Source organism: Lathamus discolor, chromosome 3 (genome assembly GCF_037157495.1).
Source record: "Lathamus discolor isolate bLatDis1 chromosome 3, bLatDis1.hap1, whole genome shotgun sequence".
NCBI lineage: Eukaryota > Metazoa > Chordata > Aves > Psittaciformes > Psittacidae > Lathamus > Lathamus discolor.
This window is the reverse complement of record NC_088886.1, coordinates 12,200,535-12,221,138: the sequence shown is the minus strand read 5'-3', so window position 1 is coordinate 12,221,138 and position 20,604 is coordinate 12,200,535. Positions and strand designations below refer to the sequence as shown.

At 48.6% G+C, this 20,604-nt stretch overlaps 1 protein-coding gene across 7 annotated transcripts in view; it reads left to right on the top strand.

Moving 5' to 3' along the window:
- The first annotated feature begins 659 nt into the window (after positions 1–659).
- Positions 660–20,604, top strand: part of RNF220 (ring finger protein 220) — a 223,677-nt gene continuing 203,732 nt past the window's right edge. The window contains exons 1-2 of one of the 7 annotated variants that reach the window (XM_065673521.1): positions 660–947; positions 6,327–7,067. In XM_065673521.1, coding sequence (XP_065529593.1) covers positions 6,443–7,067 — 625 coding nt within the window. In that variant the 5' untranslated portion in view covers positions 660–947; positions 6,327–6,442. The remainder of the gene's footprint in view (positions 948–6,326; positions 7,068–20,604) is intronic. The other 6 variants (XM_065673524.1, XM_065673519.1, XM_065673522.1 and 3 more) reach the window with 6 other exon arrangements.

Sequence of the window (20,604 nt, the reverse complement as noted above, 5' to 3'; positions counted from 1 at the left end):
CTCCTTCCTCCACCCCAGCCCCCCGCGCCCTTTCCCCCTGCCCAGCCCCGGGGAAGCCGGGCAGCGAGGCAGCGGCGGCGGGGAGCCGCGCCGGCCGCGGGGAGGGCCGGGTGGGTGGGGATCGGCATGGTAATGCCGAGGGGAAAGGCGCATAAAGGGCCCCCCCCCCGCACCCTCGGCGAGCCCCGAGCTGCCGCGATCCCTCCCCCCCAGCCTCACGGTGGCTTTCCGGGGGGACCGGTCGCCACCAGGGATCAGGTGCCGGGGGGCCCGGCCGGACCCAGGGCCCGGCGCAGAGCCCTCGCTGCGGAACAGACACTATTTCTTTAACTCCTTTTCCATACACACCCCCCGCGCTTCTTTTCCCGGCGGGGCAAGCCGGGGAGTTATTTCCTCGCTTCCCCCCCGCGGCGCCCAGGACCTCGCTCTCTCCACGGTCGCTCTGGGCAGCGACAATTCCATTTCCCAGCGGCTGCGAAACAAAAACTTTTCCATTTTTCCGAAGGAAATAAGCGGATCCACAAACCCACCGCCCGGCTCGGCGCCTTGCTTGGTTTTTCCTTTTTTTCCCCCTTTTTTTTTTTTTTTTTTCCTTGCAAATACCCCAAATAAGGCTTTTATTTTTCAATCAGAGTCTCTGAAAAAAAGAAAACCCCTTCCAGGGTTTCTGTTTGCTCAGGAGCCCCCGAACAACCGGTAATTTCATTTGCTCCGAAGCTTTCATTTTTGCAAGCGCGCAGTCCCCGTGTGAACTTTAGTTTTAAGCCGTACCACAAATGCGCGATCCCCGCTCGAAGACCGAATGAGTTTTTATTTCGAAACTCACGTTGGCAAAGCCGCCGCTTTAGCTTAATTTTGGCCGAGGCTGAAGTTTGGCCAACATCCTCGCCCCTCCTCGGGTCCTTCATCCCCAAAAGATTGCCGCCCTTGCCCCCGACTGCTTTCAGGTAGGAACCGGCCGCCTGGATCTCGCTCGCACGCGGTGTCGTTCTGGTTTTATTACTGCAGATAAAACAAAAGGTAGAGAGGAGGTTTAAATTGTCAGCGTTATTCAACGAATGAGCTAAAATTACTCCACATGTGAACGGCGTAGCTTGGCAAGCCAGAAGAGGTGAAAGGAATTATCCTTGTTTTCGCTTTAGGTCCTTTAGAAAACTTTCTGGATCATCCAGCGATGCGATGAGAAATCGCAGGGTTTTCTTTCTTTTAACCAACAACCCCAGCTCTAGACCAGGGAAGTCTGTAAATAGGTTGGAAGCATGGAAAATAATTCTTCACCTTCAGATCTAAATACATAAAAACCATCTGGTTGACCACAATGAAATCATTAGGAACTGTCTACTTAAAGAGTTGTATTGAATGCTTATCCTTCCACACAGGAAATGTGTATGGTAAGTGATTGTTGCAATAAATCCAAACAACTCTGGTCATCTTTGCGTTTGATGATCTTTGTGACTTGGGGGTTTAAGGAGGAGGAAAAAGGGGGGGGGGGGTAAGGGGGAAAGCGCTGCCCGGGCTGTGCGGACCGGACCGGACCCGGGACCCCTCTCCCGCCTCCCTTCCCGGGAGCGAACAATTCCAGAGGCGGCAGGAGAGGAGCAGCCCCGGCGAGAAGCGGGGCTTCTGCGGGCTGAGCCGAGCCCGGGGCCGGGCCGTACCGAGCCGTGCCCGCCGCCCCGGCCCCGCCAGACACCTGTTTAATTTACCGGCGGGCACAGCGGAGCGGCGGGGCTTGGCGGCCGCGGTGGGCTCCAACCGGGGCTCACCCCTTCTGCTTGTGTTTTATTGGGGTTTATTTAACACCCCAGACCCGACCGACCCGGGATCAGCGGCAGGAGGCGAAGGTGCCAGCCCGGTTGGCCGAGGCGGGCGCTGCCGGAGGGGCCGCTGCCCGGTTGCGGAGCCCGGTGCCGGTGCCCGCCGGAGAGGGGCTTCCCTCGGGGCGACACCGCCCGCTATTTTCGTTCGGATTTCGCCAAGTTGGCAGCGCGGCCGGGGCGCGGCGGCCGATAGAGCCCCGGTACCGGCGTATTTTATAATCCCCTATGCGGTAGGGCATTATTTTTTCTTCTTTCCCCTTTTTTTCACCCTCTTCCCAACCCCCAGCGCTTCGCCCCCCCCGCAGCCCGACACCGCCTCTCCCTCTCCGCCGGGGGCTTTTTTCATCCCCTTTTTAATTGTTAAAATTATATATTTATATATATATATACATTTGAGGAAGTTTATAGCAAAACAGCATCGGGAGAGCAGAGCGGGACGAGGGGACAGAGGCCGGGCTGCCCTGCCCGGGGCCGGAGCTCCGGCCGTCCCCGCGGCCGGCTCCTCCGCTCCCCGCTCTCTTATATAGTGTTTTGTTTTCTTCATTTCCCCTTGCGCCGGTTTTCACAGCAGCTGCCCGGGTGTGCGGCTGCACTTGGTGCATTTCACACGTTGGGGTTGGGGGGGGGAAGGGAAAATAATAACAAAAATTAACTGTTTTTCCTTTGTATCTTAATCCGGTGATGAGAGCTCTCCTTTGTTGGCTTTCGAGCTTGCATTTGTTGTATTTATTATAAGGAAATCCAGTTTGGTTCAAATATATAATCCATTTGAAGCACTTAAATCCCCAAACAGCTGGCATTATTTTGTTTTATAATCTTTGGCTTTTCTGCGCAGAGCATATTTCTAAATTCCTACTTGACATTTATGGGGAAAAGAAGTTTTTAATGTAAATGGATATTGTGATCTTTTTTCCTGGATCTTTCCTAATTTACATGCATCACCAATTTTCTTGGATTTCCTATTGTTTTGGGTTGCCTTTTTTTTTTTCCTATAGCTTGTTAATTTATATATATATATATATATATTTTTTTTTTTTACCCCAAGAAAACTTTGTTTCTGGAGGGGGGGGGGGGAATGTTAATTTGCCCCATTATTTTAATCTCTGGCATTTGGAAATGGTTGAGAGACCGCAAAAATGCAACCTGTTGTAGAAACCAGAGTGGTGCATTTTATTTATTTTAATCGATAGCAGGGAGGTGATTTAGTAATAGGAACTCCGAGTAACGTTTTAGTAAGAGCTTTGCAGATCTGGTGGCGGCGTCTGGGGGGTGCATGTGTTTTGCCTGGGTGCCTGTTTCTTTGCGGGTTGATTAGCGAGTGGGTTTTACGCTTCTAACCAGGGCTCACTGCTGTTTTCTCCCCTTACTGGGTGCTTGTGGTGCCTCCTAAATCCAGCTCCCTCATGGCTTCCCCTACTTTTGTCAGACTTTCCTCTTAACTAATCCAGCCCAGTGCTGCGACCGTCGTAAGCAGAGGAGCCACAACTGAGCCAGTGATAACTGATTACAACTTGTTCCTCGGTGAGAGGTTTTTTTTCGCCCTCGTGGTTCAGAGCTAAAGGCTGTTGATTCAATTTGTCTTGTTTGTGGCGTGTTTAGCCTTGTTCTTAGCAACACACACGATTACACAGGTAATTTGTGTACACCTTAAACAGGGTAGCTCTGAAACCCAATAACTATACAAATAGGGAGCCGTGAAAAAAACAATAGTAATAAAAAGAATCAGAGTTTGTTTCCAGCCTGTCCGTCTAACCTTCGTACTTGGTAGACAGTTTATGCACCTTCCTCGATTGATCTCCACCCCCCTTCCCTCTACTCCTTGTTTAGTTAATTCAACAAAGACTTTTTGCAATCTGTTTGGAGTTTGTCTGATGCTGTGGAAAAGTAGCTGCTGATTTATTTGGTTGCTTTTCGATTTCTGTCTCCAGCCCGTCTTTTCTCCTCCTTTCAGCGGGGATGTCAGCTGTTATTACTTCCTATTGATCCCTTTGCAAAGTGAGAAGTGAACTAAAATTAATGTCAATTCCACTGCCCGGATCAATAGCTGGAGTTATTTTAATCTGGATTTGCGCGAGGTGGTAAATTAAAAAAAATCAGCATAGAGGCAGAAAAGTAGCAGCTCCTCCCTCCACCTGTGCCCACCGCCTTCCCGGCCCCCACATCCCCCCTCCAGCCCATTACCCCGCAATCCATATTTTTTTAATTAAGGAGGTCGGTTAGTTTTCTGATTTTGGGGTTCTGTCTTTAAATCTATGACATTTTGACATTGGGAGTGTATTAACGATAGATTTTCATAATGACTGGCCTGCTGCAGCCTAATCTGTCCCTGTTGCTGGGGGGTTGGGGAGGTGCTGGGAGCGGGAGGGAACGAAAAAGGAAGTGGGAGCTGAAAAAGATCAGATTTGGCTGGCTGAGATATTGTAAAGTGTTGATTTATTCCTGGTGTAATGAAGTTTGCAAACGAATAAGCGGCCGTAGTGATTCACAGTATCCTACAGGAGTGTCAAGTGTTGCGGCCAGATTACTAATTTATGAAATGCGTTTAACGTAATGGGGTGATAGCACAAGTAAAAATAGAAAAGGAGGCAGAGGTGGTTGCTGGTTGGGGTTTTTTTTTTCCACTGGAAATCCATGTTTTCCCGTGATTGCTCCGTTGGACTTCCATGGTAATGATTGTTTATTTCTGAGCCTGGTGGCTTATCTGCATGCATCTCCTTAGACATACAATCGTGCGTGTGTGTGTGTGTATGTATTTACACGGCTGTGTAAGCCCCTGGCCACCCAGGTTTGCCAGTGGCTGCAGTTTCCTGACCTCCAGTTTTTGATCAGCCTGGCGTGAAGCAGCTGAGTGAGTGTGCCCAGGACTGCAGCACTGACCAGGATGCCCTTGGCATCCCTCTCTCTCCCTCTCCCTCCTCATTCCCCGTGGCAAGAACTCGACAGGAAAGTTATTTAAAATTTGGAAGAGAGCAAATCCGTTAATGCGAGATACATAATCTGGTAATTTAGCAATGATGTCTGCAGGGATGGGTGCCAAATGAGGAAGCAGAGAGATGATGTCCACTCATCTTCACAATTAATAACAGTCGGTGGAGTGGCTGGGTATAGGATGGGAGAGAGGAAATGTTATCACTGAACTGCATTAAAGCCACAGACTGGATTTCATACACTTTGTTAACCTAGGCTCCCTCATTCATGGAGTACAAAAGGCACTCCATTAGGGAGACACTCTTTCACTAAGTTTTATTTGAGATGTTTGACCCTCTGGATTTAAGAGGCACAATTTGTAACAGCTTTTTATTATTATATGATTTTTCTGGCCCTTTGAGCTCCAGCGGCTAGTATATTGTTTCAAAGTTATAGTCCTTGTATTTTAAGCTGGGCTGTGGGGCCTGAATGGCAGGCGGCGGAAGCTTAAAAGAAAAGACATGAGATTGATTGGGGGAGAAAATAACAACACAAAAAGCCGGAGTGAACTGGGGGAGACACAGAAAGGAGCATTCTCCCCTCTCTCCCCCTGGGAGGGGGTGGTGGCTGGCTGGGCGGCTGCGGCCAACCCGGGAGGCTCAGCAAGATGCGAGGCAGAAATTTTGTTAACATTTTCCTCTAAATGTTAATGGCGCATCCAGGGCAGTTTACAAATCTACTTAAGAGAGAGTGCATTAGGAACTAAAATTACTGATCCATTCTCTCTTGTCCCCGACCCGAAAGGGAGACGCTTGCAGAGATCAGATGGCAGAAGCACCCATTACGATTTCAAATACTGTCAGAGATGCCAGGCATTTTACTGGGGATATCTCTTCTCCTTTGGCTACCAGGGACCACATACACACATGTGGGTGTTTGTGTATTACACACATGCACTCATACACATCACATTCCTACATTCCAACAGTGTGTATATATATATATATATTATATATATATATACACATAATGATATCAAGTACTGCGTGTGCAAGTACCTACCTGCCCATATATACTGTGAGGATGAGAGAAAATACATCTGTTACATGTGTCTTAGACATCAGATACAGTATAACTACTTGCGCTGGCTCATGTGGGTAACTATGTGCAATAGATATTTTTATGGTGGTTACACACGCACCCCCCGAAGCAAATAGTCGTGTGTGTATGTGTGGGCTTTCTGAAGTTTATTATATGTGCATGCCTCCTTTGCCATATAAAACTGCAATTATAATTTGGAGTTACTATCTTAATTTTAGACTGAACCTTGTTTATTAGTGGGTTATTAAATCTGCATGTTATTATGTTTGGTTGTGCCTTTCATTCATCTGCACTGGATGATACCCTTTAACCTGGAGGGCCAGAGCTGATTCCAGTAGTGTGTGAAGTTGTCTATTGATTTTCTTGAATGAGAACAGTGGTGCGTCTCCGGCCAGTGGGTTGTAACACAAGTGGCCACCCTGCTGCTGGAGCATCCCAGAGAGGGGAGTGCAGAAGCCTAACCAATTGTGTTTTCTTTTCTTTTCTGTTTCCTTGCAGTGTTCGGAGGGCGATGATGCTCCAGTAATTTTCCCCGCTCCATTCCCAGGCATCGCTTTGCTTTCCTTCCAGGGAAGATTGTTCCGCTTGTGATCCTGCTGACGAAAGAGACTCCGATGGACTTACACCGGGCAGCGTTCAAGATGGAGAACTCACCCTATCTCCCCAATCCACTGGCCTCCCCGGCGCTGATGGTTCTCGCCTCCACTGCTGAAGCCAGCCGTGATGCTTCCATTCCCTGCCAGCAGCCGAGGCCTTTTGGGGTCCCCGTGTCAGCAGATAAGGACGTGCACATTCCCTTTACCAATGGCTCATATACTTTTGCCTCCATGTATCACCGGCAAGGCGGGGTGCCGGGAGCATTTGCAAACCGTGACTTTCCTCCGTCCTTGCTTCACCTCCACCCCCAGTTTGCACCCCCTAACCTGGACTGCACCCCGATCAGTATGTTGAACCACAGCGGTGTTGGGGCTTTCCGCCCCTTTGCATCTACTGAGGACCGGGAGAGCTATCAGTCAGCTTTTACACCGGCCAAGCGCCTGAAGAACTGCCATGACACTGACTCACCCCATCTGCGCTTCTCCGACACCGATGGGAAGGAGTATGAGTTTGGCACGCAGCTCCCCTCCAGCTCCCCCGGCTCCCTCAAAGTTGATGATACGGGGAAGAAGATCTTTGCCGTTTCTGGCCTCATTTCTGACCGGGAGACCTCATCCAGTCCCGAAGACCGAAGTGACAGATGTAAGTACCTCCATTGACTTGTTGGTTCTTCTTTAGTTGCACCTCGTTGAGATCCTCAACAGGTGATTGTCCCGCAGTGCTGTGGTTCTTGCTGAAGGCAGAGGAAAACCAGCCTTTCCTGCCTGCCAAGCTCAGCCATGCAGTGTTGCCTTGTCTCTCCTAAATGGACATTGGTAGATTTTGAGGTGAGATGCTCTTGAAGGAAACTCATCTTCCAGCACACAGCTGGAGAGGCAATGCTGACCGTGCAGAAAGCTCCCCGAGCCCCGGGTGTGAGGCTATAGGTGCTGGTACATACATGTGTGTAAACAGGGATGCGGCTGGAGTGTGTAGCCAGAAACTTGCCCAGAGCTTACAGGAAACATGTACCCCCTGCTTCCTCAGGTATTTCTTTCTGACCTTTTCTCCATGCACACCGTTCTTTATAACAAATGCGTCACCTTCAGGATTTGTGCCTCAGGTTAGGATAAAAGTACCTTTCCTTCTGGTTATCGTAAGAATATTTCTGGCTGCCAAGCTCCCTCTGCGAGACATAAACCTGGATCCATCCTTACAATTCCATAAGCTGTTGCACCATGTGCTTTCTCGGAGTGTTTCCCCCTTTGGTGCCTGTTGAAAGGTGATGTGTGCTTTGACATGGTGGTTGGACTGAAGGAAACCAGTCTGCACGCTCATGACTGTAACTCCCCATCACCTTGTCCCTTGTGGTGTTGCCTATGCAGGGGGGCAGAGCTGCCCTTCAGGAAGGACAGGCTTCCAGATTTGCTGTGCTGGGAGGTGACCTATGGTGGGGAGTGGTCTGGGGGCAGCGGAGCGTGGTACCCTGAAGAACAGCACTAACTTATGATTAGAGTTTTCCTGTAAACCCGGACACGTAGACCGAGAAGCAGGTGGTTTGCTTTTCGCATGGGCTCCTTTGTTCTGTTGAGTTTTCTACCTAGAAAACAATTTCATTATTATTGTTATTATTACTACTGGTTTTTTCCCCAGCAAAAACCTGCTGCACCGTTCCTTCCTCTCCCTTTCAGACGTGATTTTTCTTCTCCCCTTTATGATGCCGAAGAGAGTAATAGAGACATTGTGTCTCTCTCTCCCCTGTCGGCGCTGCTTCCTCAGGCTGTCTCCTTGAATTAGGCACTGTGCTAACTTACCGGCGCTAAAAGGCATCTGCCTAAACCCAGCGTACCTTTTCAATAAAAGTCATCATAAAATCAACCTGCCTTGTAAATCCATCGCTCTTTGGTTTTGAAATATGCTGCGTGTCTTTTATATCAGCATTTGTGAGGGTAAGACGATTCCCACTGAAGGCAGAAGCTGTGTATTCCTTGCACTAGGAATGCGACCTCTTATCTTTCCCCCCTCTCCTTCTGATCCACCCCTGACTGTGCTACTTTTTGTGCTGTAAGCTCCTTTTATTGTTCAGCATCTCCTCTCCCTCCTTTTGGGTCCGTAGGGGACTTGGCTGTAGGTGGGAGCATGTATGGATGTGTGTGTGTATAAACTGGCAATATAATTATCCTGGGGGAGGCAGGTGAGATGGCAAGGCTTAGAGACATCTTTGTTGATGCTCTTTGCCTTATCGATATAACCTGGCCGTGGAAATGAAGCTTGTTCGAAAGAATACTCTGGGAGATAGCGGCAGAGGAGTGGGTCCACTAGCTAAATTAATTTAGAGCACATCAGCTGCTATGGATCTTGCTAGCAAAATCCTGTCAGATACCCCATTTAAAGAAGTAAATCTGTTAAATGAATTAGACCACATGGAGCGCAGCTGCGGATGGACAGACGCATCCACATCCACATCCACCGCTGTGCCTTTCCTTTGCCAACAGTATGTGCTGAACGTGGGTCCTCTTCTTGGGAGCAGACGGGGCTCTGCACAGGAGCATGCATGAGGCAGCACGGTGACACCGGCTCCCTGTGCCGCCACCAGCCCTATGGCAGGGCGCTTAATGGGGGAAGGAAGCAGAATAAAACTTGGCAGGCAGCATGGGGGAACTCGGGCAGAAGCGGGAGGTGTTTTGTGTTCTGGTTTTCTTACCCGTAGGGTTAAATTTCTTTGAGATGCTTTGCTGCACGGTAGGAGCCGGGCAAATGCAACGTCCCCGATATTTCATCCGCATTAAAATTCTTCCGTAACTACCAGGACAGTGTACACTGAATATGTCTGTTGGCTCTGTATCATATTCCCATCACATACAGACACTGCACCATGGAAACTTCGCTCCATTAACACGGCGAGTTTATTTGGTGTGTGCATACGCACGTATGGGTGTGTTTGCTGGAGGCCGGGAAAGCGAGCAGCAGAGCGTTTTAGAGGGATCCTAATGATCTTTGATGTTGACCATCAGAAAAGGAAAACTTCCGCAATGAGGAATTTGAGAGATCACGGTTTGCAGATGTAATCGTGATCCTGTTTTACATTGACGTTTGCTTACGTGTTTTCGGAGTTTCCATGTAAATGCATCCTTCGGGGGGAGAAGGGGTTGTTGTTGCCTCTGAGAAGTTTGGTGGATCCCTGGCATAATCATTATATATAACCCTTTGTAAAACGCATTTGCTTGTGCTCCTGATGGAGAACTGTTGCAGGTAGGTGGCTGTGGCTTCTAGGCAAAAATGTAATAAGGTTTTTCTACAACTGAGAGCAAAAATGGTGAAATTGCCTTAGATCAGCAGCACCTTTGCATGTCTCACAGGTGCTGCTCAGATTTGTAGGGCTCCATCGTTCGGTTGTATTTTTCAGATTCCTGAAAGGGTTTGTGTGACGCGGAAGGTGAATTACTGTGATTGCTCTGCGTATTCTGTGCCACTGCGCCAGAACCTGTTGTGAATAGCGCATTAAAACATTTGTTTTACCCCATAGCTTAAAGGGTGATTTTCTAAGAAATTTGCTTTTTTTCTTAAAAAAACCCCAGGAATTCAATGCACTGAGTTTTAATTTTCCTGAAGAACATGGTTACACTTGAGATACTTTGCAGCAAAAGAAGAATCCAGAGTCAGGCATTTTCAATTCAGGGAATGGTGCGCAGGTGCTGTATTTAGTCCTCTGCATCGTGGGGGCAAAGTCTCAGCCTGTTTTCCCATGAAGGGAGAGCACCATTTTGGGGGGGCAGCTGGCTGGGATGATGCTTCTTGTCACTCAGCAAATTGGGCTGAGATGTCTGCATTGGGGTGAGTTGTCCCTTGCTGTAAAGTGCAGATAGTCAGGACATCCAGCACGGTGGGGTGTGCAGGGACCATGTAGAAAAGCAGAGCCTTTCCAGGAAGAAGCAGCAGACATACCATGTACAGGATGGGCCCATTCCTTTAGGTGCTTACAGAGAAAAATAATGTCATTTGTTAGAGTTCAGGGCTTCTTGTAAAGCATGTGTTAAAGACACCAGGAGACGTATTTTATGGGTTTCCTTTAATAAGCATGCAATAGTTGAGATTCCTAGAAGGAGTGGAAATAAACGGCATATTCCTTCCTACGCCTGTTTTAAAATCAGAGAAAATGTTAAAGATCCCTGGGTTTACTCTTTGCTTTTAATACAACCTGTCCCAGTCTAATAAAATATTGTACCCAGTCACCACAGCATCATTTTCACATGAAGTGACAGGCAGAGGTCCATGCCAAAGCTGGGATCTCCTGGTGAAGAGCTGGGTCTTGTCCAGTGGACACCTTCGCTCTTCCTGCAAGGCTGCCCTTGCCCCCAACCCCACTGTGCCGACAGAAGATGGTTTCCCATTGCTGTGTGCTGCTTGGTCTTCATTATGTGTTGTCTGCGACCTCTTGGGGAGCACAGCCTGATGTGTGAAGGTGATCCTCTACATCCTGGTTGCTGGTTCAGTTTCCATCCTCCGGGCAGAGCCTGGCTTTTCTAGCCTCAGTTCCCCTGCTACCACTGGCAGCTCTCGCCCTGCTCCTGGTGTGTCCTGGGGATGAATGCCTGAGTTGGGGAGCAGGCTGGGATCCCCGCTCATCCCTTAGGGCTGGTGCGTAAGTGGGGGTGGTTCTATTGACATTACTTTGATAATCATTTTTGATAATCATATTTAACCTTGGTTATCTGGACACGGACAGTTTGTGCTGCAGTGGGTTTTCTCTGTGCAAGAGAGCCCTTTGTTCCACTGTAGGGGTTTAAAAAACACCTCTAGCCAGAGTTAGTTTTCCTTTTGAAATAACTGCTTCATTATTGATTGAATGCAAATCACACTTCAGGTGATGAACATCAGGGCTGCGATGACCACAGCTTGAAAGCCTGAATAACATAGCGCTTTGGAAATCAGGCTGAGAACTGTCTGTACAGTCATCCACCACTCAGATAAGTGTGTTTGTTGGGCTTTGTGTTTATGGGCTGGGACTTGTGTAGAGAGCTGTGTCTGTCTGTATGTCTATGTGCTGGGAGGGGAAAAGGGTTTTTTCCTTATATTTTGTGTCAGAACAATGGGTTGGAGGGGGAACGCACACATGCACAAATCCATATGTGTGCACATCCATTGCTCTATGCCTCTTCCCACTGGGATACACCACTTCCAAGCCTGGTAAAATCTGGGTGTAAAGCAAAGTGATGCTTTGTTGCTAATAATAATCAGCTGTGACCATGGGAAATCACAAGCTTAACACTGCTTGGGAAATAATGAAATAAATGAAGTGGAATGTTTGCTTTCCATCGTCAGTGCCCAGCGTGATGTAGGAGGAGAGAAGGAGCAACAGTGGGTTTTCAGAAGGGGTGGGCAGACGGATGGACAGTAATAGAGATGAGGGCCATGCATCCATCCCTGTTGCACCACCGAAACCACACTGTCCTCATGGAGCTAGGTGCGCTGCCTGGAGGGAGGTCCTGGAGCAGGCAGCAGTCGCCTCCTTTTTCTGCTTTTCTGGCAACAACCTTCCTGCTCCCCCTGCAAACTGTTGCCGGGACTCCTTTCCGTGCTGTTTGGCTTAATTGTCTTGTCGGGATAAAGAAATGTTTGAACAGTTAAAGTGGGGAAGGGCTGGATGGGAGCAGCCCCTGCCGGCTGCGGGGCCATCTGGCCTGCCTTGGATCTGCCGGTCTCCAGTTTATATTTCTCTTTCTGTTATTTGGGGCTATCTGGCACACTCGGAATACCTAATCACCATGGTGAGAGGAGGGACGGGGCTGCCTCCCCCCACCGCCAGCCCCTCCGGCCTCCCCTTCCCATCAATTGTCATGCAGAGCCGGGCCGGGCGGCTGTTCTGCTCGCAGCCCTCATTTGCTCTCCTCGCCGGGCTCTCTCTCGGCAGAAGGATGGCTTTTAATTGATCGTTTGAGGGGGAGGAATGGGGCTGTTTTCTCCTCCAAAATGTTTCCCTGCGCAGCCGCTGCCATCCGGCCAGCTTTCGTGTGGTCTCAGCCATGCCAGCGATGCCTTGTGCCCTTTCTCTTCCTTTTTGGTCTCCCTGGGAGTTGATGTCAAGGCTCACAACCACCGTCCTTGGAGCTCTGAGAAACACCAAAATGCCGTATTTATCCATCTCCTGCTGGAGAGATGGCCATGGGTGCAGCACATACCTATCGCTCCTCATTTGCCCTGGGTGTCTGAACGCTGGCACCAGGGTATTCATTGTACAAACTGCAGAGCAAACTCCCCACCTCGCTCGGTATTTCCCATCAAAACCACGGCCCCCAGACCACCGGCCAAACCTTGCTTTTCGAGAAGGAATTAATCACATTAAATCCTCAGCCCCATCGATCACACTCCACTGCTGTCACAAAACTGCAGCAGAAGAAGTGAAGGCAGACTCGGTGGCTGCTGTGCTGGGTTGAGGATCGGGAATCCTGACCTTGGGCATGGCTTGGAGTCACAGTTTCCCGATCCCTAACTGGGGAATAGCAATACCTCCCTCACGGCGGCGTGTGCCGCTTTGATATCTTCTGACAGAAGACACTAGGCAAGGGCAAAGTATTAGTATTATTAATATAGTACAGTTAGTAGAATATTATGAACTATTATAAATCATTACTGCTAAACTACAGTTATTAAAGGAAATGACCAAAGTGCACTTTGCGAGCCAGGATCTCTGACAGTTAAAACATTGTTTTATTATTTTACTTGCTAGCTTGCAAAATTCAAGAGTTAGCAACAGTTTCCTGGTTGATTAGTGGCAATTGTGTAAGGAGTTGGGATAAGCGGGGGGAAACGGACATATATTCCAGGAGGGAGAGAATAAGCTTTAGTGAAATCCTGTGATTTTTTTTCCTCTTTCTTTGATAATCTGAAGGTCTCGAAGGAAAGAGACGTACTGAGACATGGGCCTCATCCTGCTCTGTAGGAGTGAAAGGGTTCAAAGCAACAAGGTCTCGGGAGTTTCTGGAATTCCCCCATGGAAAAAAATAAAAGTGAAAGTGTTTGCGAATTGTTGCTGGTTGTTATTTGCTTGATGTCATTTAGACAAGTCCCATTAAATGCTAGCAGCAGATTAATTTTTCCCCTCTTTGTTTGCCTTCCGAGGAGCAGAAAACAGGCATAATTATATTTTACGTGAGAGTGTGAGATTTCCTCTCATCTCTGTTTTCTGGCTAATATCTGCAGCTGTAACATAAATTCCATTTGTGCATACATGGTGTTAGACTGAGGTAAATAACTGGCATCCAAAATCTGTCTAACCTTAATCTGCATCAGGAGCACTATAGAGAACTGCACCCATTTGTATATTAAGCTTCATTTTTATTATGGATTTCTAATGCAAATTCATAGTGGGGGCAAAGTTGTTTTCTTTTAATACCATATTCCAAGCAAAGCAGCCATCAAAAGCAAATTGTGACAATTTTTATCCCGCAGTTCATGTCACTGGTGGTCTTTGATCACGTCAGTTTGCTTGATAGCCTATGAATTTTTCATCTGTTCTTCAGGATGGAGTAGCAGATTTGGGGACTTCTGAGGACATTTTTCAGCTATGCAAAGCAATTGAAATTCTTCGGCAATAATGGATTTCTATTTGGGAAATTTAATGTGGGATTGGATTCCTATTCAGCATCCTCTGGAAAAGAGCATGTGTAGTATCTGTAAATGTACATCTGTAATCTGCATGTGTCTTTCTCCCCCTTTATGTAACCTCACTGTTTGCCTCCTTGGCTCTGCCAGCCTGAGCGATCCTTGTGTATATAAACTTGCAGGTTACAGGCATTCGGGGCAAATTCATCACTTTGAATGCAGTTTTCTCTCTGTTTTAATGCTGAAGTATTTTCCTGCTGCTCCTAGGGGTTGGCCAGGTTGGCAGTTTTCCTCTGGGACCTAGCCCTCAAGTCAGTGAAGGCTGAAGAAGCACTGTGGGGTTTGGTACTGTGTGTGTCTGTCCTCTCCTTTGTTTCGTCATTTAGAACACGCATGGTGGCTGTGATAAGCTGAGTGTTCTTTAGCCATCACTTTCTCTTCTCCTTTGACCCTTTGTTGGTGTCTTGAATTGCAGCAGTACCCTGAACAACAAAAGGGGGAGAAAAGCAATGTTGGGCAGGAGTGAGGCAAAGAGAGTCCTAAATGCAGGTAACACGGGAAGGAGCTCTGGTGACAGCGAAACTGCTCGTTGAGTTCAGGTGTGGACCCTTCCATTGTACTTTTCCTCACTCGGGACTTTGTTTCTAACGGGTGTTGTTTTAAAACCTTCCTTTTTTGATAACTCGATGCTGAGACCTGCTTGCTGAACTGCAGAGCGAGAATGTGCTTTGTACCTTCTTGTGTGAATACCAGGCTGTTCTGTGAATACAGTGGGGAAAGTGTCTCTGGATACCCCTAAAAGAAAGGGTTGGAAACTGAGTCATCGCTTTCCCCCAGCAGCACCAAATCTTAGTAACTGGCTCTCGACAGAGCAACAACATCAAGTTTTTTTGAGCTTTTTGCAGGTACAATCCTGCAGCTTTGCCTGTGCTTTGCAAACCTGTGATGCTGCAGCTCCAAGCAGGGTGAGGGCTGCAGGACATGTCCAGCTGCAGATGCTGGGCTCGCTGGCACAGCTGGATGCCCAAGTGCGGGCTCCTTCCTTGGCAGGAAAGTGGAGCGCTTTGCGGCTCTTGGATGCAAACTCAAACAGAAAGCACTGGGGTGCCAGTCAGCGGGTGAGCAGTGTGCTGCAGGGGTATAGGAGCTCCCCGTAACAGCCTCACCAAATGCAATAGGATGTGAAAACAGAACAGAAAGTAAACTCAAGGGACTGCCCTGATGGAACCATTTTTTCCTATTGGGATTTTTGGTACTTTGATTCAAAGTAAGATCTTTTTAACTGAAAAGGACTCAGCCTTTTCGCCTGATTTTGATATGGTTTCTCTGCACTTTAGGAAGTAACTTGCAAAGCCATTTAGTATAGGAAATTGTCCATCCTGTAACATCCCTCGCTGTAAGGAGGAATAGGGTAATAATCCCTCATTGCAGATAAGATGGTTTGGTAGTTGCACCAGTGTGGGAAAAGACCTGGTACCAGCTGACAGCTTTCCCTTCTCCTCCAGCTTTGCTTCTGATACTGAAGGTTTCTTTTGGACTTTTCTGTCCCAGTCCTACGTGGGGCAAGACTCCACAAAGTTCCCTACTGGAGACCCCTGCCCAAGCCCCATATGGTGCAGAAGGCTATGCCAGAGTGTCTGTGAGCGAGCAGGGAGGAGGGCTGGAAGGACGAATGGCATCCTGGGTGAGTGAAAGCCTTATCAGGGTGGCCTGGCCGTGCCACTGCAGAGCTGCAGAGCCACTCCGCACCCAAGCCAACCTTTGGCCCATGCAGGATAGAAGGAACCTTGTCTCCTCGTTTCTGTTTGCAACACAGAGGATCCTATGAGGTCATGGTGGCTGCGAATGGGTGAAAGGTGGTATCTTGGATGCTGGGTATCAGTGTAGGTCACAGGGATCCAGGCCAAACACTGCAGGACTGTCAAGGAGGCTCCAGAAGCTTGTTTCCTTCTCTCGTTTATTCTCCTCCTTGCAAACCAGTCTCACTTCCCATTACCAGTGCTATAGGTTGGAGGTAAACCTCCAGCAGAGTCCTTAGTCAGGGTGATGGCTTTTCCCTCCTGAGCACTTGTCTTCAGCCTCCCCAAAGAGGCAGTTTGACCACTGGCCTTTTTTTTACTGGGGAGATGAAGGAGCAGTCAGTGACCTGGCTAACCCTACATGGAGCACAGGCAGAAGAACTTAATGGTCACAATCAAAAAGGTGCCAGCCTGAGTGGCTTCATACATCAGGAGGTGCCCCTTAGACACAAGGGGAGAACGAGCAGCTAAACTCTTACAACCCTGCCTCTTTGCCCTCAGTTTTGCACTTTGCTCAGTGCACAGCCCTGTACAGGACTGTTGGAGTTGCTCCTTCGGTCTCTGCTCCTGGGGGCTGGTTGCCACTGTCTGCGCTGCTCCTTCCTTTGTGCATGTTTGGGTTCACGGACAGAAGTGTTGCTCTCAAAGAGCTGCTCTAGCTACAGAAGATGCACGGTGATCAGCAGCCTGCCTTCGCTCAAGATTTGGGACTAACAGCTTCAGGGGAAGCTGTGTTGAAGGCGCCTGGAGATTCAGTAGTGGGGAAGCAGGGAGTCTGCAGACCAGACATTTAATATCAGCAAGAGGTCTTTGAAACTGCGTGAAGTAGAAAAGCACTACAAGTTATTTCTGTCTTAATTTGGCCAACGTGTTGTGTCCAGTCCCATGTTTGGTCCAGGACTGAAATAAGTATGATGATATTTGGATCAGGATTGGCATATACTGGAAAAAATCTCTGTCTCCATTAGCCAGAAGTAATGTTCCCACCATCTCATTATTTTCCCCTCTTAAAATGAGAACAACACGTTAACTGTGGAAACAGAGGAGGATTGTGTTAGAGCAAGACAGAGCTGGGCAGAGAGAACTTGAATGGGCCTTGCTTGCATGTAACTGAGATGTTGTGGGTGTTGTAGCCTGGGAAAGCTGTGTATGGTGTGGTCCGGATCAGGACCCAGGTTTATGGCGTATCTTAAGGAACAAAGGGCCTTAAACTAAAATAAATAACAGTCCACTTTCGGACATCTCTTCAGGAGCAGTGTAAGGACCTGAGCCTCCCCTTGAGTATGTGCATCTCCCTCCGGGCGCCCACCCTGAGGAGCAGGCACAGCCTAGTGAAAGCTGGGGAAGGTTACGATGTCAATGAGAAACATCTGGGTCTGTGTTCTCCCAGATGTTGCCAGTGGTGTCTGGGTTGTTAGCTGCACCTGGGCAAAGAAGGAAAGGAAATCCCCGGGTGGTGTGATGGATTTTGCAGAGCCTGAGAGGAGAAGGCAGTTAGACACCACTTGCTGATAGTCCCTCTGCTATGTACTCAGGTGGCTCACTGGTGCTTGGGTGATCCAGGACCCATGTTTTGTTGTCGCTAAGGAAATGTGTCATTGACTTGTCACATACCGATTATTTCACTTCTGTTGCACATTTCTAGCTCGACCTGTGTGGGGGTATTGAAGCTGAAGGGCGCATTTATTGGCAGAGTGGAGCGTGCCTTCTCGTCACAGCCAGGCAGAGCAGGAAGAGGGAAGGGCTGCCGGGGCAAAGCCCTAAGCGTAGGTTGTGCTTGTTCTGTGGGCTCTGTTGACCTTGTAGAAGCAGAGTCATTTCTCATTGCCTGTCTTTAAAGCAGGGGTTACAATAGTCTTGTAGTACAGCTGCATGCTGAGGGTGGTTGTGTTCATGTTTCAGAGGTGCTCAGTCCTAAGGCAGTGGTTATAAACTTGGTACCCAGACGGTTGCACCGGGATTGAAAAGGGGAAAGGGATTGCAATGGGGAAAGGGGTGGAGGCTTGTTTCATGAACATCATCACTGGGATTTTCTTCTGAAGGAACGATTGCCAGATACGCTTTTTTGGATGAAACTTGGATGAGCAGCTGGGAGCAGTGACTAGGAACAGCAGAGAGAGCCGGGGGTGAAAAATTTGGAGTAAGGTAGATAAAAGCGAGAGATAAAAGGAATAATGCAGGGAAGGATGAGTAACCGACATTCCTGGAGTCCAAGCGCAGGCCCTGGCTTCCTTCCTGAGCAGTAAAATAAAATTAAAAAAAAAAAAGCCTTTAGAACAACAGAACTCTGGACGCGCTGGTTTCCTTCCTGACAGGCCCGGCCTGGTGCTGTTCCGATGAGTCCTCATTGGCAACCAGGGCTGATCTAAAGGCCAAAGGCAGAAACACCGGGGGGAAGGGAGAGGGATTTAACTCTTTGAGCTCTGCTGGAAAACCAGAGCTTTGTGCGGGTTCCTTTTGCCATCACTGGAGCATGAAGAGTGTTCATTGCAGCTCAGAGGTATGGGAGGTGGTTGGTGCATCTACCCAGGCGTTTGGTCATAGTCAGATGTGGTAAAACAGAAGTGAGGTTCTTTTAATCCTCATGGATAGAGTTTATTGGGCATGGTACAGCATGAAACAACAGCACCAGCGAGCGACGTGGGAATGGACTGGCAACTCTTAGTAGGAAGCCCTGACATGCTGCTGTTGCCGTCTCAGGGATGCTCATTGCACTCGTAGCATCCCGTTTATAGTAAAGTGCTACTCCGGTGTCTTTCATTAGCATGCTTCCCAGCCGGGAAGGAGCTGCTGGGTGCCTGAGAGCCTGTTGAGCCCCAGAAGGCTCTGGGCAGCTTGTGAGGAGCCAGGAGCGCAGGAGGGGAGGCTGTGTGTGTGCTAGACAGGTTGAATGGCTTGGGCAAAGCTTGTTTTGCAGCTTACTCTCTGAGGCTCGCCGCTCTCCGCAGGGTTCCCCTCTCTGAAAGGTCGAAGCTACTTCTTAATTCTCAGCAGCTGACAAAATATTTATTTTCAGGTACTTAAAATATTATAATTTGAAGTGGAGTCCAGGGCCCTGGCTGGAGCCGAGCTTTTGTACTCCCAGCTTCAGTGAAATGCCTTTTTCCTCCTCCAACTTGCCAACAAATGCTTGGAAAATAATTGTGGGACAGTCATCCCTTTAGTGAGCAGATCAAGAAGATTTGAGACTTGCCAGAGACTTTCAAAGGACAGGCCAAAGGTTCAAGTTGTTGCCAGTTCTATTTGTCTTAGCCTTTATGCTCACTTTTGTGTCGTTAATTTCATCGAATGTCTGTGGGTAAAAGGCACCCAGCGGGCTGCTGCTTTTGCTGAGCTCTCTGGGTGTACTTGGACACCTCTCGGGAAATAAGCCCACCTTTTTGTCTAAGGAGAGAGATTAATCCCACCACAGCTGTAATAGAAAGAGGCTTACCCACTGCAGGCTTGTGATAACCTGACATGGAGATAGCTGCGCTGGGGGAGCAGTACCCACGAGCTGTTGGATACCCTTTCTGCAGCCCTTTTTAAGTGAGTTTTGCGGGGAGGTGTGCATATGAAAGATGCTCCATTAGTGGTACTGTACCTATAGCACTTATACAGACCTACAGAAGTAAGGTGCCACACCTGGATTTTCTGAAAGTTACTGAAATGAGGGCTCAGCAAGCAGAGGTGAGCAGAAACCACGCATCCTCGTGCTCCAGGTCCTGTTCCTGGCCCTGCTGCTGGGTCCTCAGGAAAATTATATATCTTTTGGGATGCTGGCAGGTTGTTCTGTTCATTTTGGTAGACATGGCATCTCTGTTGAGCTCTTTGTAAGGGCTGCCCTTGCTGGAGTAGCAACTCTGTTGGCACTGTCCTCTCCTGGGGGCCACGCAGTGAGATAAGGAGGGAGAAGGCTGTTTTCTCAGCAGGATCCCTGCAGGCAGAGCTTCCCTGCCCTTCTCCTGTGCTCTTGTGCCGCATCCCATCCCTGCCTGCATCCTGACAGCTGCTTTCCTACCCCTTCTGCCCCAGCGCAGCCGGCCAAGCACGTTAATTTTTCGGCAGAAGTGTTGTAATAATTAGGCGGCCCGTCGGAGGGTTTAGCAGTACTTAACCAGATGTGAAAAGGCTCGTCCCATGGTCCCCGCTCTCTCGCTGGGCTCCAGCCAGCTGCCTTTTCCCGCCTGCTCAGGTTGCCTAGAAAAGGCTGTAGATCTCCCTGCTGCCCAGGCTCCTCTTGCCTCTCTTCTTATGTTAAACACTCATTTGTAAAGGAGAAGGAGGGAGGGTGGAAATCCTGAGGCTGTTTGGGAGAAGAGCAGCAAAGAATTAAAGCAGACACCTGCAGCGCTCAGGCTTGAGACCTCCACCATTAACTCTTCCCAGGGCAGCATCCTTTGCGCTTGTGGCCCTGACAGGGCTGTGTGGCTGGATGCAAGGGCTGGAGAGGGCGGTGGTGCTACTCGCGGCTCTTGATGGCTCCTTGTTACACACCATATCCATCAAGATATATGTATATATAAAATAAATTATATATATGAATAAAATGAAATCTCCATCTCCCCTGCCTCAGTTTCCCTCCCTGTGAGGATGATGCTGTTTCCCTGTCCACTGTGCTCTATAAGCATTTATGCACAAGGCGGTATTTGTATCACTAATGTGGTTATAAACCGAGGTTGTAGTAAACTGTATTGTATGCCTAATCCATATTAAAGGGAAAAAAATGTCAGAGACAGGATATTGGCCTGGATGACCCTTGGACTGAGTCATTCTGTCAATTCTTACACTTCTATGGTAGAGTTTTATAAATACACATT